Source organism: Biomphalaria glabrata, chromosome 4 (genome assembly GCF_947242115.1).
Source record: "Biomphalaria glabrata chromosome 4, xgBioGlab47.1, whole genome shotgun sequence".
Classification (NCBI taxonomy): Eukaryota; Metazoa; Mollusca; class Gastropoda; family Planorbidae; genus Biomphalaria; species Biomphalaria glabrata.
The window spans coordinates 2,758,262-2,786,182 of NC_074714.1; the positions used below are offsets into that span (position 1 = coordinate 2,758,262).

At 38.6% G+C, this 27,921-nt stretch overlaps 1 protein-coding gene across 2 annotated transcripts in view; it reads right to left on the reverse strand.

Moving 5' to 3' along the window:
- Positions 1 to 1,592: 1,592 nt before the first annotated feature.
- LOC106061689 (TBC1 domain family member 30-like) overlaps positions 1,593 to 27,921 on the reverse strand; it is a 67,553-nt gene continuing 41,224 nt past the window's right edge. For both annotated transcript variants that reach the window (XM_056026810.1, XM_056026811.1), the window contains 9 exons: positions 26,042 to 26,169; positions 24,891 to 25,016; positions 21,200 to 21,385; positions 11,797 to 11,965; positions 9,872 to 10,043; positions 9,224 to 9,329; positions 8,473 to 8,674; positions 8,113 to 8,295; positions 1,593 to 4,416 (listed from right to left, as the gene is read on the reverse strand). In XM_056026810.1, the coding sequence (XP_055882785.1) occupies positions 2,960 to 4,416; positions 8,113 to 8,295; positions 8,473 to 8,674; positions 9,224 to 9,329; positions 9,872 to 10,043; positions 11,797 to 11,965; positions 21,200 to 21,385; positions 24,891 to 25,016; positions 26,042 to 26,169 (2,729 nt within the window). In that variant the 3' untranslated portion in view covers positions 1,593 to 2,959. The remainder of the gene's footprint in view (positions 4,417 to 8,112; positions 8,296 to 8,472; positions 8,675 to 9,223; positions 9,330 to 9,871; positions 10,044 to 11,796; positions 11,966 to 21,199; positions 21,386 to 24,890; positions 25,017 to 26,041; positions 26,170 to 27,921) is intronic.

Here is a 27,921-nt window from a genome sequence, read left to right on the forward strand (position 1 = left end):
ATCAACATATTGGTTAGACATGACAAAGACTGTAAACAGTAGGAGCAGTCACTTGCATGAAACAAAAATGTTCATATCTGTTATACATGTTTGAGATTATCAGGTTTTAACATATCTACAGTATGAAGAAATCACTACATTAGGCATTGATTAGTACTAAACATTATGGCAAAAATTATTAGGGGGGCTCTGGTACACAGGATGGCTGCCTGATCTTGTGGTATGTGCGCTGGACTGTATTTTGGTCTTGGGTTGATACACTGCCCACTCCCATCCCCTGTCATCCTGTGGGAGGTTTGGACAAAGAAGTAGATTATCTTCAACTCTAAAGGAAAATCCGAAACATTTTACAAACAACAATCAGCTGAAGTAAAGAGACGGGTTACTTTTGCCATCACTGACAAGAAACTTAGTTGTACAACTGCCTAATAGGTGGCCAATAAATACTGGGATTTATAAAAATTAGAGACCAGAGAAATTCTAGCAGATTCCAGCTATTGCTTTATTTTTTTGAAAATATATATATATATATTATGCTGTTAAAATACAAGTATTGTCCATACCCAGAACAAAATAATGACACGTTAAAAAGCTCAATGTATCAGTTTATTATAAGTCCTGACCAAAACTTTTATTAATCAAAGGACTATCTGAATGTATCAGTCTTGGGAATGTTTAAATTAATGTGGGATATTTCTTAAATATTCTTCATGTGTATTACTAAAATTGTTAATGATATAGCGAATAACAAAGTTCATTTTGTTTCCGAAATGATTACAGTAAGAAATAAGTTGCCTAAGTCAAACCCCAAACCTGTAAGTCAGTGACGGGTGCTGGTTTTTAAAAAAAAAAAAAAAAAAAAAAAAAGTCACATTAAGGGAGACAACATTTTTAAAAATAAAATTAAAGCTTAAAAAAAATACATATTATAACATACTCAAAATAAAAACCCAGAAAGTCACCACAAAGAAACCAAGAGTTAAATATCACATCAGATAAAAACATGAGTGTGTGCCTCAGCTAAAATTCATAAAATGAAATGTACAATGGAAATATTTTTTTCAAAAATAAATGTATCATAACAATGAAGGTTAATGATTGTCAAAATAAAAATTGAATCTTCCATAACATTCATTGAAAACTATTGCACAGAAACGTTTAAAAATAATTTGGTTTTAGAAAACAAAATATCAGTCTGAATTATTTTGTTTGGATTAAAGTTGGAATGACAAGATTGATGTAGTGGACAAACAACACAATCATATTGCTTTCAATGATCAAATAACATCATCAGAGGAAGAAATTTGTTTTTTACAAATGTAACACAGAAATATGTACAACAGTCAACAGGCTGCATGTACTACTAAATCACAAACAGAGCATGTAGTACTGAATCACAAACAGACCATGCACTAGGGAAGAAGGAGGACTTGTACAAATTTATTCTTGAGTACAACTGATTCACAGGGGATTCACCAACAGACCATGTACTACTGAATCACAAACAGACCATGTAGTACTGAATCACAAACAGACAATGTTCTACTGAATCACAAACAGAGCATGTAGTACTGAATCACAAACAGACTAGGGAAGAAGGAGGACTTGTACAAATTTATTCTTGAGTACAACTGATTCACAGGGGATTCACAAACAGTCCATGTACTACTGAATCACAAACAGACCATGTACTACTGAATCACAAACAGACCATGTACTACTGAATCACAAACAGACCATGTACTACTGAATCACAAACAGAATACATAACACTGTCACTCACATATACAGCATTCACTCAAAAGACTGCATTTACAAAATAGTCACTCTCATTCAAATAAGACTGATTAGATCATTATGCTTTATTTTCAATGCCTCTATTAAAAAAAAAAAAAGAAATTGACCAAAAATCTGAATGCTTTAGTAAAACATTAGATCTTGAGCTTGAAGTGACATCCTAGTGACAGTTCATTATTTGACAGGAAAATCTTCAGTATTTCAAGATAGAATTTACCTAGAAATATGCAATATCACTGGCATATACGATGTACAAATTGTGCGACTCTTTAGTAATCAAATTATTACAATCTGTTACTAAGACTTACCAGATCAATAAAACATGGAAAATTATTACAATCTGTTACCAAGACACTAAATTATACGGAAGGGGGTTTCAAAGACCAGAAGTTATATCATAGTGTGTCACAAAGACCTGAAATTTTATGGAAGTGTGTTACAAGGACCCAAAACTATTATACGGCAGTAGTTACTAGGGTCTAAATTATAACAAAAAGGTGTAAAAATGACTTTAGTTACATGCTGATGTTTTACATTGAATTTAGTCAAATGAAAGATGTTTTACAAACACACAAAGCTGTGTTACAGATAGGAGAAGTAGAGCTTAACATGGTCAATAAAATAACTGTCCAGCAGTTTCATGTTGTGCAGTGACCAGACAAAAAAAAGTTGGTTGATGAAACTTACAAAGAAAAATGATTCACCTAGCCATTTACCACAACTGTCTTGTCATAGAAACCATTTCAAGAAGTGTCAGTGAATTCTTGGTGACACTTTTTATACGAACATGGAAATTATTTCTACTAGAATGTCATCTCTAAATGTACTGTATCTCACCATTCAAACAGAGTTAATTTTAAATAACACTAAATTCTTAACTGGCATTCAGGTTTCATTGCCATTTTTTCATGTCTCAGAATCTTTGGGTTAATCCAAAACTTATACGGTTTAAGTTATTTTGAATTTAGCTAAGTTTGTTTGGTTTCTTAAGATTTATGGGTTTATCTAAGTTTATAAGGTTTCTTAAGGTCTTTGAGAGTACAGGAATGAAACTAATGGGGTTGTAAAGTCAATAGCTATCAGTTTATTAACCTTTCAATCAAGCTACACAACCAATCAAAAGCATCAATACAGTTCAAAGGTCAAGTGTGCACTGTCAGGGTCAGGATGTTGTGCCTGACTTTCTGACACCAAATTGTTCAAGTGTTGAAGGCTTGTATAAACCCAGCTTCAACCCAGTTTTCACCCTGTTGGCATTTAACTGCTTGACTGGAAATGGGTTAAAGGGGGTGCTATTTTTTCTGATCAGGGAGGAGTGCCCCATCCCGCTGGGGACTGTCTCAGTTCGAGCAGGGGAGGAGAATCTGCGCGACCTATTGTGGTGATGCGACAGAGCAAGGCTAGATTGTGGAATGACTTTGGAGCCATGGGTCACCTTACCAACTTCAGGATGAGAAGAGTTATTGTTCTTGAGTCTGTGATGGTGTGCTGCGTCTCCTGAATCACTGCCGACTGTCAAGGCAACCAGTTTAGGAACAGGTACTGTTTCGATGATTGGCGAAGTCACTAAAGATTCAGCTCCTTCATCTATACTGCTGACTGTATCTCCCTGTAAACTAGAATTTGTTAAATCCTGATTTGCATTCTCTGATTCCTTGTTCTGAATTTCATAAGACGTCGTGTTCCCATCTTCATTTGGTGGAGGGTTAGAATTGTCAATGTTGTCTGCATTATGGGAGTAAATTACCTTTTCCTGAATTATTGCTTCACAGTGCTCAGTTACCTCCCCTGACGGATCTAGTTTGACACAACAACCTTGCTGAGAATTAGACACTTCAGCTTCTGTGACTTCTTCTAACAACAAGGTCACTTCCTTATAAACATTTTTTTCTTCTGAATATAAGTCAACATTATTGTTCTTCTCCTTGGGATCTAGACAGTCAAGTGTTGGCTCTCTGGAATCTTCCTCGATACACTGAGAGTTCCTGTCTTGTAATGCTAGAGTTCTCTCTTTGTGTTCAAGCTTACTCTCCCTTTGTTTTGAACTAGAAATGTCATTATTATCTAATGCTGGTGTTGCAGGTAATGCTTTTGTTAGTGAAATATCATCAGTGGTGAATGTTAGGCTGTTTACATCATCAGAGTTTCCTGGCTGTTTAATGTTTTGGTCAGGGCTGGTTTTGGTTTCTGGTAGAGTCTCGTTGAGAGGCATTGAGACAATATCATTGAGCAAGGGTGGCTCACATTGTTTTGTTGGTGAAGCTTCTGTCAAGTCAGAGTGAGGCTCTGAGGATGTTTTTGATGGTGCTGATGCGTGAGGAATGGCAAGGCCAGATTTAGTGGACAACCCAGTCCTCATACGCTGGCTTTTAGACGCGGCCTGAGCGTTGGCCACAGCCTGCACTTGCTGGGCCAAGACGCCGCTATTCTTTCTCACAGGTTCCGGAGCCGAGATCCTGGGCCCATCTCTGACAAGCCTGTTCCTGCTGGCTCCAACCAGACCTTTCCCAACAAACAGATGGTTCATAGCACTAGGCATCTCGATGTTGGGCACTAAAGCAGAGTCCAAACGTCCTATGCGATAGGCTGATGCAGGCTTGGCTTTCTTTGCTGAAGCAGCTGCAGAGAAAAAAAAAATTTTGTAATGGTGCTAATTGACTTTTGTAAAACAACACCTATCATAAATTTATTCTCTTAAGTTACCCAGAAAACAGTTTTTTTTTTGCATTTTGAAAGTATAAAGATATAAATTTATATTAGCATAAAAAATGAAGCTTGAAGCGAGAGATTACAACCTACCTAAGAAATACACAATGGAAGTTTTACAAAATAACATTATGTAAGACAACTAAAACTAGCTAAAGAAATGCACTTAAATAAGAAAGACAACATCAAAGCATGTTTATGTCCCTAGCGGTTATAAAGTAAGTAGTCAAACTTCAGCTCAAAGTTTATGGAGATGAAAAGTTTCTATTGCTATATTTTATTCATTCTCAACTCTAGGTCTATTTACTTGTGTAACTGAAATACATGCAACCTTTTCAAAACAAAAAGAGTTATAGGGTGTAAATAAATAGAAGTAATTAAGTAGACAGTTTCATCTTTACAATGAAATTCCCTTGATTATACCAAGACCATCAGCCAATAGAATAGGTTTGTAATGTCTCTTCTAACCCACAACCAATGCATAGTAGTTAGTGAAGAAATAGATTTAGAAGTACAAAGTGCATGTGATTGAAAGTTTGAGACTCATCCAACTGATTTTACATTTATGTTATAACTTCATGTCCACAAGGCCGCTGATAGAACCAATATTACAAATGTGATTAAAAAAATATTTCAGTGCTTACACAAACGGAACAAAAAAATATAAATCAATAAATCAAAAATATTTCTCCCTCTGGAATGTAGTAAGATATTAAAAACTAAATTGAATTGAATACAAATTCATCAGTTTATAGTGCATGGCATGACAAATACAAATTGACCAGTTCATGGTACATGGCATGCACAGACATCTCATTAATTTCTTTGCTAAAAACACAATTAAGCACTTCGTTACCTATAAAAAGTAAATTTCCCCTTTCAGACTTTGTGATCTATGGGGAAGATGATGGTATGCTCATCTGTTTCTTTGGCCAACGGTTAACAAGCAGGGTGTCATGTGTCCAGCACAACGACCAACCGCCTTTACTTTCCCCAACTAAAGTCAGGTAGCATTTAGAGCTGGGTGGACTAAGGGGCACCCTAAAAATCAGGAAATTCATAACTTAAGTATTCAGAAGCCAAGCACTTAACCACTCAGCCATCCCATCCCTAATAAAACTTTTCTAAGAGCTTGCGTCTTAAACAGCCTCTGACAACCATTCTAAATCCTGAACTTCATGTGTGGCTCAGATATGGCTCTGGTGGAACTTTTATCACTGACAAGCGAAGCGGCAAAAAAGAAGAAACTAGCACTTAAGACCAGTAGGCTTCTGGCAGAATGTGCTTCTTAAACTTTTGCTGGCTACCCAACTTTAAGAAGGAAAGCTTCTGAATCTAAATCTCTGCTGCCTTGCAGGTATACTTAAAATATGAAATAGACCTTGAAAGTCAACCCTGAAGATAAATCTAAGTTGGTGTCTCTAAATATTTGTTGCCTTTTATTGGACACGTCTGCTGTGCAGAAGGGGGGGAGGACTAGGCAACACCTTTCTGACTAAATCTAATACCCAGACTTTCATCTCATATCTATGAGGCTAACCCTACTCATTCCATGACTAAAGGAGGACAATACAATTAAATTTATTGACCAATGTATATCACCCGAAAGAAAAACAAATTGTATGTAGAAAATTCTTGAAATCTCCCAAATTTATTTCGTTCGTCCACTGTAACACATCATCCTCCAGATAACTGAAGACTTGGCACCGCAGTTTTGTGCCTACTCCTGCTGTAGCTGGGTATTGAATACAACTAGACATAGAAATGTACAACCTGAGTAGCTTCCCAGTGTTCACTCTTATAAGTTAGTCCAACATGTTTATGCTTATTTGTGTAGATCAAATTGAGATAATAGATTCTTTGCCGATTGAGTTTAACAAACTGGTAAGTGACATTTAGGCTGCATGAGGCTTTAAGAATATTTGCTGTTAAATCTATTCAGTAGATCTCTTAGAAAAAATTAAATAACAAAAAAATACACTGATCTATTGATTGCGGTAAAAAAAATTTGGGAATAACATAGTTAAAAAAGTTAAAAAAGAAATATGTGTACATTGGTATGAGACATGCAAGTGTCTACTAGCTTTAGAATTTCCATGGCCCTTTTCCAATAACAAATAAAAAAAAAAAATAATATGTAGGTTGATTGATTTCATGGTTTCCCATCAGCCAATGAAAATACCTTCAGATGAAAACAATAGATATTTCCAGGGTCCTGATTGGCTAAAACATCAGAGGGTTAATGCATGCAGGGAAGGAAGGAAAGGTGGAATCAAAAGAGCAGGGAAACAAAAATAAAACATGAATGGGTTTGCAAGACATTGATTTAACAAAAGTAGAAAAACATTCAATTAGGGGAAATGTACAATCGTCAAATTTTTAGTGATAGACTGCATTACGTCAAAGTGGCTTTCAAGAAATAACATTGGAAAGATGTTCAAATATAAGCGTAATATTTTTCATTCAAATTTTCAAATTAAATCTTAATACGAGTCTATTTAGTCTATTGATATGAAATACATTTCTCTTGTCAATTCTATGAAGTTCATCTATTCAGTCATTTAGTGATTATTTAATTGTTGTTAGAATAAATACAAATAATATCAAAGTAGAAATAAATTTAATGGATGACATTTGTTTGTGTGGATTCTCAAAACTTGTGATAAAGTATTGTTGGTTCAACTTAAAAGTTAGGTTTTTATTTAACAGTTAAAACCCAAAGCATCTAAATTTGTCTTTAATGAAAGACTATACTAAATGATTAAATGAATTATAGCTAAATAGTTTTCATTTTGTTTTTCAAACTTTACAAAATCTAACGTCGATAGATATCAAATACGTTTTTCTTATTGAGGTTTATCAATAAAGTCAAATAGTGATTATTTAATTGTTAGAAATGAACACAAAGTCAAAGTAGAAATAAACCGATGACATTTTTTGTGTGTGGATTCTCAAACTTGTGACAAATAGTTCATCTTATAAGTTAGGTTTTTATTTAACAATCTCCAACATAGAGAGGCCTGTATAAGACATTGGCCCCAAATCACCCCAATAGAAAGGAAACTATATGGAGAGCTCCCTGATTTGGAAACCACTGCGCAGTTCATCTCATGTATTGGTCTAGTCATCTGAACACTCCAACATAACAATGAGAATGAAGAAGAAGAAGAAAATTTAGCAGTGAAAACCCCAAGCATCTGAATTGGTCTTTAATGAAAGACTACATGATTAGCTCTGGTGAGAAACTAAATCGCAAGTTTACACAACACATAGATAAAAACAAATTGCAGTGCTATCCAGAGGCAATCTTTTAGCCACAATATGTAGAGCTACACCACAAAGGAGGTGCAGATGTCACAGGAGATTGTTTGTACAAACACTCCTTCTTCCCTAGTGCTATTAGAGCATGGAATGGGTTGCCTGAGCTAGCCAGGAAAACCAGTGACTTGGCTGAATTTAAGTCATTGATTTATATGCATGACTAAATGCATGACGCTTAGGATGTAATCATCTTCTTTTTTGAAGCAACGTCTGTATTATATAAGATAAGATAAGAGATATTTTTCGATAACGTTTTCTGATTTAAGACATGACAGAGGTGTCAACTACCTGCTATTATGATGTGGGCCTGACGCTGGCGCTGCTTCAGTTTTTCATACTGAAGTTTCAAACTTTGAATATCTGTTGTCATTCTTTCCATCTGGAGACTACCTTTCGGTATGCCATCGTCACCTCCTGGCCCATAAACTCCCGGCCCTAGGACGGATATATCAGACGATGAATTCACTCCTCCTAAACAGAGAAAGAAAAGTGAATTGCTATGGCAAGGTAACTAGTTAGATTAAATATAACAAGGGATTATGTGGGGTGCAACTCCATTGATTTATTGCTGGAGTTACAGGTAATAAGTCTGACTAACTCTACTAGCAAATCAAAATAGCTGCAGGTCAAAGATCGAATGTTGTTTACCTGGCATACACGCCATAGCTGTGATATCATCATCATCCATATCATCTTCATCGCTATTGATGAGGGATTTTATGGCGCTACGTGTCTCATTCTTCTTGCCCGATGCAGCACTGGCCTGACCAAGCGGACGTATGTTGTACGTGTACTTCTCCCGCAGCTCATTCAGATGAGGAAATGGGAATTCTCCTAGTCCATATATTGACTGAAATAAAAACATTTATTTTACGGGATGAAACAAATAAACAGTAGGTGAATTACAAAACTCAATATTAAATCTTATTCTCAGTTTAGGAGGTGCGGTGGCAAAGTGTAAAGCACTTGGCTTACGAACTGGTTTGATTTTAATACTGGTGAAAATTGCAATTTTTATTTTGGGATCTTTGGATGCCTTTGAGTCCACCCAGCTCTAATGGCTACCTGACATTAGATGGGGAAAAATAGAGGTGGTTGGTCGTAGTGCTGGCCACATGACACCCTTGTTAACCGTAGGTCACAGAAACAGACGACCTTTACATCATCTGCCCTATAGACCAAAAGATCTGAAAGGGAATTTTTTTTTCAGTTCAAGAAAAATGTTAATTTTCATTATACTGCCAAACATATAGTAATGATGGACTGAGAAATGTTTAAAAAGTTAACTTTTAAATTGACATCATATACATCTTACTTTTGATAAGCAGTATTTTGAAAACATCTCTAATAGTAGGGCATCAGACATTAGTTAGAAAAAAAAAAGTCACATGGAACAAACCTTGACCATGGTGTCCCCATCAAAGATGTAACCTTGCATCATGCTCGAGGAGAGTTCCCCCATCAGACAGTAGAACTCATCGGCACTGGAGGCGCTCATGATACGTCTGGAAGAAACAAGCTGATTATCTCAACATGACTTATTTCAGGCAATAAAAAAAACAAACAAGCAAAATAATGAAAAAAAAAACTTAAAAAAAAAAAAAAAAAGGGAAAGAACCCCACATTTACAGATTTGTGAACAAAAATAGCTGAAAAGCAGTTAATTAACTTCAACTGAGGTGAACATTTGAGCCCCCTCCACCCACCAAAAATAAAGTTGAATAAATTACAGTTGGAATATTCAGCATTAGGGAGAGATGTCCGTGTATGCTGATAAACCCAGAGAATAAATACTATTTTATAAGCAGTTAGCCTTTTTTCTTGGCCAATGGAGGGTGCAAGGGTAAAGGACATTGATTCTAGGCATACAGACTCCTTTCGCAACTCATAGTGGTTCTTAATTAATTAATCAAAATAATTATTCATTGTAACAGTTAGTATATTTCATAACATAAGTAAAAATACAAATGCAAAGGGAATACTATAATTACGTCGCAAAAAACCAAAACAGAATAAAATTTGTCCACTTCTTTAATTGTACACCTACTTGGCAAGTTTTCCCCAAATGGTCAGAGCGGTCCTCAAGAGTATCTCGGAACCTTCCAGAAGGATGGAGTCCCAGACCCTGAGAACAATGTGAACAGGAAGGCAGGTCGCAAACAGCGTGAGGAACCACTGCATGGTGAAGACATTGGTCAGCGGCGGCTCGTAGCAAGCCCCTGGCAGAGCAAGAGAACAAATTCATGTGTCAAGAAAATGCTTTTAAGTGTCAGTAAAAACAATTACAAATCAAAAGCATTCAACACACTTTATACAATTAAAATCTCCAACTAAAATTTGTGGGGACATAAACCAGAAAACAAGAGCAATAAATATAAAGGGGCTGGATTGGACATCCAATGCAAAGGACAATAGAAAATATGGCAAAACAGATTTAGGACTGTAACCCAAAAATAACAAAGATATACCGCTGCAGGAGTAAACTACTGTATAGAAAATATAATCAACATACATGTAGGTAACGCTGTTGGACCAAGTAAACACAAAGGACGTTTGGGCCATTTGGCCTTCATTAACTTCTAAACAAACAAAAAAGACAAACAATTTACACAAAATAAAATTGCAGTAAACTTAACTGTCCAATAGGAGGTGCGGTGGCTGAGCAGTAAAGCGCTTGGCTTCTGAACCGGGGTTCGAATCCTTGTGAAGACCAGGATTTTTAATTTCGGGGTCTTCGGGCGCCTCTGAGTTCACCCAGCTCTAATGGGTACCTCACATTAGTTAGGGAAAAGTAAAGGCGGTTTGGTCATTGTGCTGGCCACATGACACCCTCGTTAACCGTAGGCCACAGAAACAGATGACCTTTACATCATCTGCCCTATAGACCACAAGGTCTGAAAGGGGATCTTTACTTTTTTAACAGTCCAATTGTCCTCTATCCAGGCAGAAAAGAATGAGCAGCGCTGGTGTAAAAGGAAATCAGAAAGTCCGATGATGTCTTGGCTCCACTCTCAAAAGACCAACAGCCAACACACTTTTATTTCAAATGAGACGGGGACCTACACTCATCCCTGTTCACATTTATCCTTGTCTTTCATCATGACCCCCTCCAATGTCCTGCTCTTTTACACCAATGCTGCTCATTCATGGTTTTGACTTGGTTCGTCAGGGTTACTTATATGTATGTTTATTGTATAGGCTGGAACCCACAAGGGTTCTGCGTGTATTCACTTCATGAGCTACACCGTGTTTTGCGTCTGTTCTCTTTATTATTGTTTTTACTTGAGAGAAAGAGACCATGAGATCACCAAATTCTTGGCAAGGATCAATAAAGCAATTTAGTCTTATTTTTCACTTGTACACATTGTAAAACAAGCAACAAAAAAAAAGAATACTTAAAAAAACAAAAAAAAAACAAAGCTTATTTTAGGGAAAAAAACGCTAATTAATGCCATTTAATAACAGGGTTTAGCTCTGCTTTTGCTATTTAAAACAAAATTAATTAATTATTACTAAATGATTAACTAATGGGTTAATTTTTGGATTGATTCAGGTATTGTCATCGGCTATGAATAATTATGCAAAATTTCAACTTGATCAGAGAAAGGGAAGTGGAATAAAAAAAGTGTCAAAACGTAATAAAGGGATTAAATTCATATATACATCCACAACTCTCATTAAGTGGCATTTATTCCCCTTATTTTGATATCAAACAAAGTAATTAATCACCATTAATTAATTAATTAATTGTAATTTTTTTTTATTGATTCAAGTCTTGTCAGGTGCAATGAATAATTGTGCAAAGTTTTAACTTTATCCGAGAATGGGAAAAGGAAGAAAAAAACATGTTAAAACTTTTTACCAGACAGACAGACTGAGTAATCTGATATAAGCTTTATAATAAGTATTTGAATGCATAAAAATCGTAACTGTAACAATGGCAGAAAATGTCATTCTATTGTACCAGCTGACCTGTCCTGATATCTTGAGCCTGAGTCTGTAGCTTGTCCAGGTGTTTGGACAGCTTTGGATAGGTCAGCTTCAAAAGGTCCCTAAAGACAGCCATGTCCACAGACAGAGCCCGCAGATTGTTGGCAAAATAACTCTCTGGCAAGACACTGTCTATCAAATAAATCATCACCTAGGAAAATAAATAAATATAAATATATAATAATAATAAATATAATAAATATAATATAAAATAAATAAATAAATAAATAATAATAATGAAACATACAAGAAAAAGGTTGTAAGTATAAGGAGCTAATTATACCCAACATTTGACTTGTAAAATAGGTAACAAGTTTTTAAATTTGTATACTAGAATCTGCAGAAGAAAAAGCTTTTGCCCAAAAAATGTTAAAGCTATTTTTAAAGTATTGCTTACCACTCACACATTAATAATAATTATAATAATAATAAGAAGAAAATATACAAGATAAAAAGTTGTAAGTATAAGGAACTAATTATACCCAACATTTGACTTGTAAAATTGGTAGCAAGGTTGTAAATTGGATACTAGAATCTGCAGAAGAAAAGCAAGTTCTGCTTTTGTATTTTGATGGCTTTTGCCCAAAAAAAGTGTTAAAGCTATATTTAAAGTCTTGCTAACCACTCACACATTAATAATAATAATAATAATGATAGTAATAATAATAGTAACAGCAGTACTAAGGCATTTCTTTGAGTCGGAAGATGAAAGAGGAGTGCAGTATTTCACGCTGCCAAAAAGTCCCAAACTGTGACCCCAATATTTTGCCATATCCAGTGCAGACATAACTATTGTCTGGCAGTGGGTGATTTAGGCTCTCCTTTCACCATTTACGTCTGTCACCACACAGATTAAAAAGTCATTCAACTGCTAAAACAAAATGACTCACCCCTCCCCCATCATACTAAAGCACATCAGTACTCCTGTTTTCTGGATTCAATAAAATGAAGACGATTCAGCGAACTATTAACCAAAATATTATTAAATGACTTTTTTTCCCCCCAAATTGCTACCGTATGAGACTGTACATATTTGAAAGTGGTCTAGAACAGGGGTCGGCAACCTTTTGAGTTGAAAGAGGCAAAAATTACAATTTACCAAATTTTAAAGTTTTTAAAGAGCCACAATTTTTGGTTTGCCATTAATAAATATTACTCGCACAATTTATCTTTTAATTACAGAACAAATATAATATAAAAAAACGGATCTATTAATTCATATATACGTGTTTTTCACAACAAATTAGGTTTAGAAAGTTTGGATACATTTGGCTCATAACTTGTTTTTAGTTTCAAACACGGCTCTAAATTTTCGATTGTTAGTTGGATTGTTACTTTAGTTTTAATTATATTCATGCAAGAGAACACTTGGTCGCACGAATATTTCGATCTGAAGATAGTCAGTACTTCAAATGTCAACGTCACCTCACTGTAGCATTCTGATGACCATTCCATGCGTCAAACATAGGCTAAGTGCCTCAGCTCGAGACATTTCTTCTAAAGATGTAACTTTAGTTGCGTAACATACATGCATTTCTGGACCTCCAACTTTGACTGTAAATTTCCCACCCCACAAAGCTTTACTTTTTAAATCGATCAATAGCATTTCCAGGGATCCAGTATCAATTCCTAATTGTTCAATGTGGATTTTGTTAATCTTTGTGTTGAGAGGATTTACCAGGATTGCTAGAATGGTTTTGTTGGTTTGGAACTGCTCAAGTCTGTCAAGAAATTCATCTTTGATTCTTTTATTACTGTGCTGAAGTAATTCGTGTCGAAAGTTGCACTGATTTTATCGCGATACTGCTTTACACATTTTGCTCTGAAGAATCAATGTTGCTCCTTTATTTTTGCCTGTCATACTTCTGGTTCCATCAGTTGCTGTTTAAAGGATTTTATTTAACTCGATCTTATTGTCTTCAAGGCATTTGTGCACCGCATTCGCTCTATCATGAGAGTCATGTCATGAGAGTAGCAATCCTAGTATATCTTCTTTTGGACCTTGGGAAGACATATTCCTGACAAAATGGGCAACTTGTGCCGAGTCTTTTATGTCGCAAGACTAGCAAGTGATAAAGCAGAAGAAAGTTGAATATCTTCCACCTGCAAATATGTTACATTTGAAGATGTTTTAACTATTCTATCTTGTACTGCAGATAGTGGCAAATCTTTGTTTTTTTTTCTTCAAGGTTTCTGGGAGAGGGGTTGAAATCATGAGAAAGCTCTTCAGACGCACTCAGGAAGCAGTCCTTGACATACTCACCATCTGAAAATGGTTTGCCTTTTTGTGCAATTTCTAGTGGTACCGCAAATCTTGCCAGTTTAGCATTACTTGTTGATTGCTTCTAGCTTTGAGAAGATCATTCGCTTCTACCTCATTTACTTGAAACAACAAACTGTACGTCACAGACAAAGCACGAGGTGAAGATGCGTTTCGTCTTGCGTCGAATTAAAACCTAAATAGAAACACCCGACGACAGCGTCATTCGAGAGCTTCCGACGGACTGACGACAGTGACGACGACGCATGTAATGGGGGTGGTGTAAGGCTGCCTAATCCTCGTTAAACAATTTAGAACTTAAAAAAAAAAATTTTCGATAAAATTTGCGTATGGAACTAAAGAGCCGCAGCTTCACATCCAAAGAGCCGCATGTGGCTCGCGAGCCGCAGGTTGCCGACCCCGGGTCTAGGATTGTGCTGTTTACATGATCTCAAAGTAACAAATAATCCCCAGCCAAATACAAAAATGCTTGTGTGTCAATCAAGAATTATGTCTGATAATGTGTATGTTAAAACAACAACAGAGAAATACCCAGGTAAACAATACACAGAGTAGGTGTCCTTGTAACCAACACAGAAAGTAGATGCCCTTGTATCCAACACAGAAAGTAGGTGCCCTTGTAAACAACACAGAAAGTAGGTGCCCTTGTAACCAACACAGAAAGTAGGTGCCCTTGTAACCAACACAGAAAGTAGGTGCCCTTGTAACCAGCACAGAAGGTAGATGCCCTTGTAAACAACACAGAAGGTAGATGCCCTTGTAAACAGCACAGAAGGTAGATGCCCTTGTAAACAGCACAGAAGGTAGATGCCCTTGTAAACAATCATGCAACACAGCTTGAGACAGTCTGCTAAGTGGTTTGTGACATCAAACAGAAAGGGATTAAGTGTCCACATTAAGTCGTCTGCTAAAGTGGGTGGGCCACTCAATCAATCATCCATATTAATTCTTCAGGAGATCAAAAGTCACACTTTAGCCTAAATGTCATGACCATTGAGCCTACATTTGGGTCGATAGTACAGCCAAGGTCATCGGAATTGTTTGTTATCTTGTTGTTTTTCACTTTTCATCCAAAACAGGTAGTAGAGCCAGTCCAGGTAGTAGAGCCAGTCCAGGTAGCAGAGCCAGTGCAGGTAGTAGAGCCAGTCCAGGTAGCAGAGCCAGTCCAGGTAGTAGAGACAGTCCAGGTAGTAGAGCTAGTCCAGGTAGTAGAGCCAGTCCAGGTAGTAGAGCCAGTCCAGGTAGTAGAGCTAGTCCAGGTCTGGCTCCAGGTAGTAGAGCCAGTCCAGGTAGTAGAGCCAGTCCAGGTAGTAGAGCTAGTCCAGGTAGTAGAGCTAGTCCAGGTAGTAGAGCCAGTCCAGGTAGCAGAGCCAGTCCAGGTAGTAGAGCCAGTCCAGGTAGTAGAGCCAGTCCAGGTAGTAGAGCCAGTCCCACTGGTGGATCCAGAGGGGGGGATCGTCTTTAGCGGACGAATTTTAGTAAAGAAATCACACAATTTGTATACGAATTTATTAGTTATGTTAACAATATATACTAATTCTGTTGTGTTGTCTTTATATGAGAAACGAGTCCTTGTAATCACAACAAATTTCCGTAAGGATCAATAAAGCAGTCTTAGTCTTAGTCTTAATTATTTATATTTCAACCTATTTTTATATTATTTCGCTCCCCCTTTCTAGTATGTTGGCCGATTTGGTGGGGTGAAGAGGTGGCGATGGCATCAATCCCGCCCCCCTCCCATTAACTTTCGAGTGGGGTCGGTCCATACATTTGTAGAAATCACAGTTTGTTAAAGGAATCAATTAAATAGCTATATCACTAAAACTTGTTAATGATATTTTAACCAATCTCTATATGATATCGTTCTCATCCTGTTAGCCGATTGGGTGGGGTGGGGGCGAATACATCTACTGCCCTTCCCACCTAAGCCCTTTGAGTGGAGGGGGGGGGGCGGTTCTACTTTTATGGAGAAATCATAGTTTGTGAACAAAATTAGTTGAATTACTATATAATTTTTATATTGTATCGCTACACTTCTGGTATCTTGCCCGATTCGGTGAGGTGGGGGGGGGGGGGAGCGATTGTTTCTACTGTCCACCCCACTCTAGCCCTCTGAATGGGGGGGGGGGGGCGGTCCATTTGTATGGAGAAACCATAGATTGTGAACAAAATTAGTTGATCAGATCCGACCAGGGCCATATTTACCTATAGGCAACACAAGCTTTTCCTTAAACTCCCCCCCTCCCCAACGAAATATTTAGCACTGGCATATAATATCTGTGCTTATAACGGGCCGCACATCTCAAATAGCTCAGGGCCATATCACGTCTCGCTGACCGAGACCATTCGCCGTAGAAGGCCACACCACTGACCTGCAAAGTCGCAACCCGTGGGCAGCAGTTTAAACCGACAGCAAGCCCACGTCGTACGGACCTGTGACGTAGCAACGTGCTATTTGGTCTAAACTGTCCACAGGCTACGACGTTGCAGGCCAGTGTTCAGGCCTTCTGTGAAGACTGGCCTCGAAGTTGACACACATAAATCTCTAGGCTCAATCCTCGTGATTTTTTTCACTTCATTTGATCCCCAGCGCAAGTCGATAAGACTTTATGCACGACATTGCTCTTCCCCTTCCGTCAGTTCTCACTCGTGTGACCAATGTCCAAAGGTCACATTTCTAGCTCGGTGCATTTTGTGTTTTTCCATCCAGTTCTCTGTTCTCCCCCAGCCTGCCAAATAGTTTTCTCACAGCTCTCAGCGATCGATCCGTTGTCGTCATTGGAAAAATTTGAGTGATACTGAGGTTTGACACTGAGCTCCTCCCCCCCATCCTCTTTGGGCCGTCAGGAATCTTTCACCTTCACCTGTCCCTTAGGCTGTTGGGATCGTTGGGGCATCACGCAAGTTTGTCGACCGCCTGTCTCTATTCCTCGCAGTCTTTTGCCTTGGATAGAACCTCTTTCGATGGTAGACGGTGGTCTCTAACAGGTCATAAATATACAAAAAAAAGGTTGGTAAAGCACCCCCTCCTCCCCCCAATTCCTTGTGATCTATAGGGCAGATGATGTAAAGCTCCTCTGTTTCTGTGGCCAACTGTGAACGAGGGTGTCTTGTGGACAGCATAACGACGAACCGGAGCGACTCTTACAGCTCGCCAGCCTTGGAGCAACATAATCGCCCTTACCTTGTAAATTCTAAATAAATGATTTAGTTAATCTTGGACTTTGTCGAAGCCTTTATTTTGTTTTAAAGTTGAATGGTTAGTGATAGACGCTTCATGTCATAGCGCTTCATTTGTTTCTTGTTTGTTTGTTTACTACGCGGGCATAGTTTGATGTTGAAAATGATACATCTGGGTCTTGTGTAAAAAGTAAGGGGGTGTGGTGACTGAGGAGTAAAGCGCGTTGCTTCTGGACCGAAGGGTCCCGAGATTAAATCTTGGTGAAGGCTGTGGTTTCAAATTTTCAAAATTTCAAAGAGGGAAAAGGGGGGGGGGGGGGAGTGAGCGGTTTGATTTGCACAAAACACATCTCTCAATGGGTATATTTCTGCTTTTAAAAAAAACTGCTTTATCTGGTCACTACATTTTACTTGTAACATACTGACCCCGTGGTCAAATATACCTTACTGACCAGTCCATGTGTTTGCAGTACTGGTCAGACAGGGTACTGAAGTCAACACAGAGCTGAACGCAAGACTATAGAGTTCAGCCGTCACGTTCAGGCGGTCAACAAGTACGGATCATTAGTCTCTCCTTTCCTGTTCCTCTCAAATTTTAACAAGCAAAAAATTTCAAAGAGGGAAAAAGGGGGGGGGAGTGAGCGCATGACACGTGATTACATTCTATTTTAAGATGAACCAAGGGAGACAACAACGGTCAACACACACACACACATACACACAAAATTTACATCTGTGATTGAAAGCTTCATGTTTTGATTAGAGATGTTTCACCCACTGATCAAAAGGACATCCAGTCCAGAAAAAAACAAGCAAAATGTAAAAAAAATTCTTTAAAAAAAAAGAAGTTTATCCTAGGGAAAGAACTCCGCACTTACAAATATATCTTTCAATGATATTTTGTAGATAATATTTTGACATTTTAATTGATTTACGAGATAAAGAAACTATAGAAGGATGGGTCAAAATGGCAACAACTTGGTGAGACGTCTGCCAGAGAGAGAGATGCAGACCTACACGGAGCCTGTGAGATAGAAGACTAGCTTTATGTCATGTTAGGCAGCGCACTAATTCATTATTTAAATTATTTTAAAGTTACCTTTTTATAGGGCCCGTCTCTTGTGTCATAGCAAGCTCGGTGTCTTCTGGTCTAATCAATCGTGTGGACATGTGGGCAGAGGCGTAGTGAGCAAAACGTGCGCCCTGGGGAACGTACTTTTTCGGCGCCCCCCCCCACCCCATTTCCCATGAACATCACATAGACATTTAAAAAAAAACTGCGTGTAACGCCCCCCTAAGGGGAGCACTCGGGGCATCGTGCCCCCCCCCCCTTCCACTACGCCTTTGCATGTGGGCTCAGGAAAATATGTTGGAGTTCAGCAGACACTACTCAGCTCAAGTGGGAATTCGAACTCGACCCCCCATTTCACAGGTGGCCAAATGGTTTATACCACTCCTACAATTCCTATCACAGTTACATGAAGTAGAGCCAACCAGGCAAGTAACAAGTTCAATGTTTGTTACTAACACGTTTAATCATTAATTGTGTCAAAGAAGTGATAAAAGGCTACCTAAATAAGTGACAAGAGGCTACCTTAATAAGTGACAAGAGGCTACCTTAATAAGTGACAAAAGGCTACCTTAATAAGTGAGAGGCTACCTTAATAAGTGACAAGAGGCTACCTTAATAAGTGATAAGAGGCTACCTTAATAAGTGACAAGAGGCTACCTTAATACGTGACAAGGGGCTACCTTAATAAGTGATAAGAGGCTACTTTAATAAGTGATAAGAGGCTACCTTAATAAGTGACAAGAGGCTACCTTAAGTGATAAGAGGCTACCTTAATAAGTGATAAGAGGCTACTTTAATAAGTGATAAGAGGCTACTTTAATAAGTGACAAGAGGCTACCTTAATAAGTGACAAGAGGCCACTTTAATAAGTGACAAGAGGCTACCTTAAGTGATAAGAGGCTATCTTAATAAGTGATAAGAGGCTACCTTAAGTGATAAGAGGCTACCTTAATAAGTGATAATAGGCTACCTTAATAAGTGATAAGAGGCTACCTTAAGTGATGAGAGGCTACCTTAAGTGATAAGAGGCTATCTTAATAAGTGATAAGAGGCTACCTTAAGTGATAAGAGGCAACCTTAATAAGTGATAATAGGCTACCTTAATAAGTGACTAGAGGCTACCTTAATAAGTGACAAGAGGCTACCTTAATAAGTGCTAAGAGGCTACCTTATTTTGGCACATATAATCCCCATGCGCGCATTCCCCGCGCACATTACACAAGAAGTAAAAAAAAACAACTAAAAAACCTGCGCCCTTATATACCCCGTGTCGATTTATGACCCAACTGCTACTGCCAACATGCTTCGCTTATCGAAGAAGACAGTGAATATGACACAAGTTTCGATAGCTTCACTAACTATAGTTAGTGCATTGACATTAGTGAGACTGGCGATTGATTGGAGATGTACTGCATGCATTGTGGTCTACACGTTTTGACATTACCGGCAAATTAGTTTAGCTGCTTGTCACAATGGACCCTTATTCACCAATCGCAAACAAACAACCACGTGATAATATTGATAAAATAATGAAGAAAAAAAAAACGTATCACGTGACAGGCTTTATGGATTACGTAATTTGTATAGAAGAGATAGAGAACCACGTGGCTAAATGTTGTTTGTTTACGATTGGTGAATGAGGTCCATTACTGGCATACTCAAGATTCTCTGAAGCATCGGCACTATTTTATTTCTTGAGGTTTATGAGCTGTTTATAAATCAAATAAGAACATCAAACTAAAATGTTATTTAACCTTGGTTAGGCCAATAATAGAATATGCATCCTCCGTTTGGGACCCCACAACTCAAGATAACATTAAGAAACTGGAACAGACACAAAATAGAGCAGTGAGATTCATAACAAACGAATATTCACACTTTACTAGAGAAACACCTTTAGTAAAATCACTAAATTTAGAAAGCCTTCAGAACAGAAGGCTCAAAAGTAAAGTAGCAATTATACATAAAACACTGAACCCTAATCTTCAAATACAAAAACAAAATTTAATAAAATACTCTGAAAGACACAAAGATAAAGGCACATTCCTCGTCCCATATGCTAGGACAAATTTGTACAAATACTCCTTCTTCCCTAGTGCTATTAGAGCATGGAATGGGTTGCCTGAGCTAGCCAGGAAAACCAGTGACTTGGCAGAATTTAAGTCATGACTAAATGCATGACGCGTAGGACGTAATCATCTTCTTTTTTGAAGTAACGTCTGTATTATATAAGATAAGAAGATAAGAAGTTTATAACGCTTTCCATTGTACATTTCACAACAACCACACTGCGAACTAACGGAGGTAGAAAAGACCCGCCGGTGCGTCCATAGTTTACGTTATGCCATGTTTATGAATTAAATAAATGGTGTATACCCCGCACCTTTTGTATACCCCGCGATACTGCCAACCGTTTGTTAAAGCTACTACAGCCCGCGGTTTATATGCGCGCAAAAGCGGGTACCGGTAGGTCAGTGTTTCCAAAACGTTTTCGTTAACGGAACACTTCACACATTCTGAGTATTTAGCGAAACACTGGTTATATTTTTTTTTAGAGATTAATTCACGTGGTGGCCTACTAATTAATAATTCCAGTAGTTCGTGGAACACCTAGTCAGGTCTCGTTGGTTATAAAAATCATTGCTAACATTGGAAAATACAAATAGTCTTTATATTTAAAACAAAAATTAAATTTGAAACTCAGGCATACACCCCCCACATACAGTGATAGAAGTGAAGCTTACACACACATTAAACACCCCCACACACCCCCACACATTCTGTCAACACATTGATGTAGTTAAAATACACACACATTCTACACACAGACACACATGCAATGGTCTCGTTACCTTCAGGGCGTCATCCTCTTTCCGGTCCATAACGTTCAACAGCAGGGCGGCGATGACGTTAAAGCCCTGGCAGTAACCCACCCGCTTGTTCCACCTGGCGTACGCCAGCAGCAGCCGTTTGAGCACCGCCCTGTCTTCGCCATTATCGTCACCGCTAAAGTTGCTGCAGCCGGTCCTGTGGAGGTCCTGACAAGAGTAAAAAAAAAAAAAAAAAAACCTTAACAAACATAAACTCTCGTTTCATTTAAACATGTTTTAAAAATAACAGACTATACTTTCGATATCTTTTACTCCCCTTAGAAAAAAAAAACTGCACCTATATTTTTAGACAATTAGGGCGTCAGGGTGCGGGTTTTCCAGAATTCTGAGCATGCCTATATATCCAGTCCGCCCTTTCTTTTGACTTGATTGACTCTTAAATATGGATTTACAACTTCAATGTTCTGTGGCATTTTACGTCTCGAGAGACGATCTTTTCCTTTCGCAACTTCCTGAGACACTTCCTTTACGCTCGCTCTCCATGTGGATCTATCCAGGGCCACTTTCCCCAGCTGCTTGTGTCGAATTTGAGGAGCTTCATGTCGCGTTTGCATGCATCCGTATACCCGATACCGTAAAAGTGGGCGACCAGCGGCTCTCCTGCCTTCGGTTTGATCGCCATACAGGATGTCTTGTGGAAGTCGACCTACTGGCAACTTCAATGCAAATACAACAAATGTTGTACCATTGAAAAGATTTTTAAAAAATTAGGTCTTCGTGTCTCTCCTTCACCCACCCTGTCTTGTCAACAAAATCACCCCCCCCCCCTTTAGTGGTGGGAGGGAGTAGAGGATGCTCTACACCAGGTGTTCTCAACCTGTGGGTCGCGACCCCCTTAGGGGTCGAATGACGATTTGCCAGGGGTCGCCTAAGACCATCGAAAATATGGACAGTTATTCTCTATTCATCTATTGTTGTAGCCTATGTGTGTGTGTGTGTGTGGGGGGGGTCGCGGCAGAGTTGGGGATTGTAAAAAAAGGGGTCGCCGAGCTTAAAAGGTTGAGAACCGCTGCTCTACACTTTAAGAATCGCCGGACAAGAAGTTTTGTTTCGTGTAAAGGGAGACGGAGCATTACACACGAGAATAAAGACATTCATCAGAATGCATGGAATGAGAAGGAAGACTAGTTGACCTTCACCTTGACCTCAATGTCTTTCTGTTACTGTTACAGACACAAACGGAAGTAATCTAACGTCACAAAAACGATTTCTATTTGATGCGACGGCTGCCTGGTCGTGCGGTTTGCGCGCTGGACTGTCGTTCGGATTTATCGACGGTCGAGGGTTCAAATCCTGCCCACTCCCATCCCCCGTCGTCCTGCGGGAGGTTTGGACTAGGAAGTAAACTATCTTCAACTCTGAAGGAACATCCGAAACATGTAAAACATTTTACAACATTTTACAAACTTAGGAAAGAAGTATCAACTATCTTTAGTTGTTGCATTAAAGATTTGAGATATTAACATTCATCTCCAAACTGTAAAAGTTTCTAAAACTACTGGGATTTTATTAACTAATAGGACAACATAAAAGAATAGACGGGCCTGCCATTGAAAGAGGTTCTAACTAAGGCAAAAGACAGAGAGGAATAATGAAAGACGGTCGACGAGTCTTGCATGGTGCCCCAACGGTCAAACAGACCGAGGGATAGGTTAAAAAAAAGCGTAAAAATAACCCGACCTCAGAAAACAAAAATTGTCTCATTGACGGGCCCCAGAAAACAAAAGTCGTGAAAATAAGCAATTAGAAATGAGTGTCCATTGTGTGTATGTGAAAGTGAGAGAGAGAGAGTTTGTCTTTAATGACCAAGTCAGAACATAAAGTGTCATTAATTCAAACCAGAAAGCAGACGTATAGTGCTAGCATGGCTCATTGGAGATTTCTTACATAATTAATGATCTCATCTCCAGAAGCTAGAGGAGAAAAAAAAACACCACCAGACTTCTTTGTATAAGTGAAATTGTAGCCTACAGTAGATTAGTTTCTACTACAGCAGACTCATGACAGCTAAGTTTTTAAACACAAAACTGTATTTAGCACAATGCGAATGCGTCAAAGTAATTAAGCTATATTTCTGTATTAGGAATTTTCATACTGAAAGTCAATCACAGTGATCTCTTTGTTTAAGCTTTTAACTTTAGGTCTAGTGCCACTGCAGAGAGCCACCGCGGCACTCGGGTGGAAACGATCCCTAGAGGAAGTTGATTAGGCTAAATGAGTAGCATCACAAGACTGCCGTGGAAGTGTCTAAGGCAGGGGTTCTCAACCTGTGGGTCGCGACCCCCTTGGGGGTCGGTTGACGATTTTCCAGGGGTCGCCTAAGACCATCGAAAATTATTAATTGTTAAAAATTGTTATTGTCTATTCTTCTATTGCTGTATGTGTTTGGGTGTGTGTGTGTGGGGGGGGGGCGCTGAAGAGTGGGAGATTGTAAAAAGGGGTCGCCGAGCATAAAAGGTTGAGGACCGCTGGTCTAAGGGGATGCGAGAGCACAGTGTGGAGTTAAAAGAGCTTCCACGATAATCCAGGCGTCGTTCTTCAAGGGATCGTTACATCAATGGCAAGTCCAGCAAGGTTAGCTTGGTAAAACAGATAAATTTGCGGGGTATTCTAGTCCATGCGCCCGGATTGCCAGATACATTGGAAATAGCAGCGTTTTATATAGACATTGACTTGGACCTCTTCCAGACAGAGAAGTTTGTTCAATCAGGCTTGCAAGCCTAGAGTTCGAAGAGCTTTCAGCTTATCTCTTGTGACAATCGAACGATACGTGCCTCATAGCTCCCATACAGGTCTAGTGACTCTGCAGATAGTTCACCCCAAGAGCTGCGGACACACTAGCATCACTCTTTTCTCACCACTGCGTCGGCAACAGACCTCAAAGTTCGTCGAGTGTCAACAACATTCAAGACACAATGACCAGACCAGGCCGTTAGCCGTGTCACGAGCCTGCGGGCATTGCCGAGCATAATACCCATTTCTAGTTTAAAGAAACGAACACATTCAGAACACTATCAGTTGTTGATACAGTGCCTATAAAAATTCACATTTCTCATTGTTAACGGATCAATTCGTTCAATTGAAGGTTACATATTAATAAATAAAGCCAATGAAAAAACGTTTTACGGCATAGCTGATCGTTTATTCATTACTTTCGTCTCCAAGCTGAACAGAAAGTACTCGAGCATTGTGAAATTCAACTGAGCCGGAAACACAGTTTGTCATTGACTGGGATCTAGTGCAATTAAATATGCATACAATCGGAGAGCACTAAGATCATTAGTTCCGGGTCGTGTAGTGGCGTAGTGTTGGCATTCATGATACCAAACAAAGTAATTTATTACAAATAGTTTATTAACTAATTGTTTTTTTTTTTAATTGATTCTTGTGTTGTCAGGTAAAATAAATATTTGTGCAAAATTTTAGCTTGATCCGAGCCTGTGTGTCGGAGAAATAACGTGTACAAACTTTTGGCCAGACAGACTAGAACGATGCACATGTCGGCTTTGTAAAAAAAAAAAAAAGGATGGTATAGATACACATGCAGAAAAAGTTTTATGGTAGAGAAGTACATGCATATGAAATATTAAATGTTGAAGCTTAGAGTAGGTCAAGGTCTATGACACGACATGAAAATGATCACGTGACTTACCTTGACAATCTGCATGCCCAGCTGTTCATCATCTGGGTTACTCCGTTCATTGAAAACAAACCGGACTGTGTTCTCCCAGTTGATCTTGAGCTGGTGGAGGTAGTGGTCAGCAAGACTAAGCCACACCTGTCAGACGCACACAGTCAACTGACCAGTTAGTAAATATATATCACTAAGAATGGGCGACAGTATTGAAGTCGGAATGAAAACAATAACTAACCCTAATACTTTTTTAATATCTCTACTCGTACTGACAAGTTGAATCAATGTCAAAAGTCGGGTCCGCGTTAAGGCAGGGCAGGCTGAACTGCAGCAGAAGGGCTTCCACAAAAAGGGCCCCTCCACAAAAAAGGGCCCTCCACAAAAGAGATTTTTAAAAGTCACCCATGGTCTTACTCTCCACAAACTCAAAAACATATAAATATACATTTTTGAAAAAAAAAAAAGATTAGATAATTAAACATTTTTTTACAGTAGTAAAATTAGATAAAATGGACAATGTTCTATTTCTTTCGTCTAAAATATGGCTTGCTAGTAGATATCAAAATGTAAACAAGTGGATTTTTATCAAAGCATTTGAAAAAGTGTAGGGTCCTCCACAAAAATTCTGCCAAAGGGCCTCTACAGACTTAAATCCGGCTCTGTCAACAGTAGATTTAGTACGGGACTGTTCACTTTCTAAATAATATGATGAACGAACACTGAGTTTGAGTTGCACCCCATTGATATGATGTTTCAATATGACACCATCTTGGTTTGATAACAAAGATGGCGACAAGGGACATCACTCACATTGATAAAATAGCAGAATTCATGTCACACATTCGTCTACAGGATACATTATAGCAATAAGCAGGAAACATTCTTATCTTCTTATCTTATAGATTACAGACGTTACTTCAAAAAAAGAAGATAATTACGTCCTGCGCATTTCATGTGTCAATCTAGTCATGCATGTTAATCAGTGAATTAAACTTTGCTAAGTCGTTGCTTTTCCTAGCTGATTCAGGCAACCTATTCCATTCTTTAAAGGCACTGGGGAAGAAGAAGTACTTGAACGAATTTGTCCTAGCGTATGAAATAAGAAATGTCCCTCTAACAGGACAGGACATTTAATGTCAGGCAAGGTAAACATTGAATTTTAAACTCACCTTCTTTCTAAACTCAGGAGGCACGCCCATGGGAAGCCTGCACACCGCCTTCATAGCGTCACGCCACTGTTCAAAGGCTGTCTGACCTGGCGGAGGTTGAATACTGAACTTCATTCTGGTGTCAATTTCTGTGAATAGAGGAGATCTAGGTCAGTGGCACGCACACAGCTGAAAGATGTTTATTATTAAAAGTAGTACCAGATATGTTCTTGTGTTTAAGCAAGCCAACTAGTTAGTTGGACCTAAAAATACTGGTATACAATTGATTGAATCCTTTAATAATGAGTTCTTCCTATGTGAGGAATTTTTTAATAGGAGCAGACAACGAGTGATAACAGACGATACCGAAATTGTAAGAACTTGGTCTAGGTCACCTAGGGGCTGTGAATTCATTATTCTCAGAAAGGATTTATATATATATATATATATATATATATATATATATATATATATATATATAGTGTGTGTGAAAGTTTTGTGTTATTTGTTTACTATGTTAAAAGATTTTAATACAGATCTAATATTGTGTGTATATAAAAATAAAATTATTCAAGACTTTTGAATTATTGATTCATTCATTGTTCTGGACTCTAGAGAGAGTCGTTTTAAGCATTTCCTTGTTTCACAATAGCCAGACATAAGCAGTGCCCTATTTCACTATAGCTAGACTTAAGCACTGCCCTGTTTCACTAAAGACAGACTTAAGCACTGCCATGTTTCACTAAAGCCAGACTTAAGCACTGCCCTGTTTCACTAAAGCCAGACTTAAGCACTGCCCTGTTTCACTATAGACTAGTACAGACAGACTTAAGCACTGCCCTGTTTCACTATAGACTAGTACAGACAGACTTAAGCACTGCCCTGTTTCACTATAGACTAGTACAGACAGACTTAAGCACTGCCCTGTTTCACTATAGACTAGTACAGACAGACTTAAGCACTGCCCTGTTTCACTATAGACTAGTACAGACAGACTTAAGCACTGCCCTGTTTCACTATAGACTAGTACAGACAGACTTAAGCACTGCCCTGTTTCACTATGGACTAGTACAGACAGACTTAAGCACTGCCCTGTTTCACTATAGACTAGTACAGACAGACTTAAGCACTGCCCTGTTTCACTATAGACTAGTACAGACAGACTTAAGCACTGCCCTGTTTCACTATAGACTAGTACAGACAGACTTAAGCACTGCCCTGTTTCTCTATAGACTAGTACAGACAGACTTAAGCACTGCCCTGTTTCACTATAGACTAGTACAGACAGACTTAAGCACTGCCCTGTTTCACTATAGACTAGTACAGACAGACTTAAGCACTGCCCTGTTTCACTATAGACTAGTACAGACAGACTTAAGCACTGCCCTGTTATGTAAGTCTTCCTTTTTGTGTGTCCCTCTGACTGTCAGTAACCTTGGAAGGGGGGGGGGGAAGATGTCACGTGACACTTATCTTGTCACTCTATCTCAAAACAAACTGTCTGCTACCTATTTCCGTTTTTAAAAAATGGATCGACCTGGCTTGACAGCTTGATGAACTAGTCAATACAAAACATTCAAATGTCAGCTGAAAGATTGCGAAACTCTTTTAAGTTCAATCCGACTGACTCCATCATTCAGGCGAGTCTCAGGATTAGAACGTCATGCTGAAGTTCATAAGGGGAGGACATTGGCCAATGAATAGTTCATGTCCATGTTCAAATCTGTACACAAATTGGGTAGGGGAGGGGGGTTAGGCGGGGGAGGGAGTTTTAGAACGTTTCAGTGTTACACATTTCTGAGCTACATTGTTACTTTGTTACAGAAACATTGTTAATCTCCGTTTGTTTTTTTTTGTTCTCTGTTGCTAGACTTTGTTCTCTATTGCTAGACTTTGTTCTC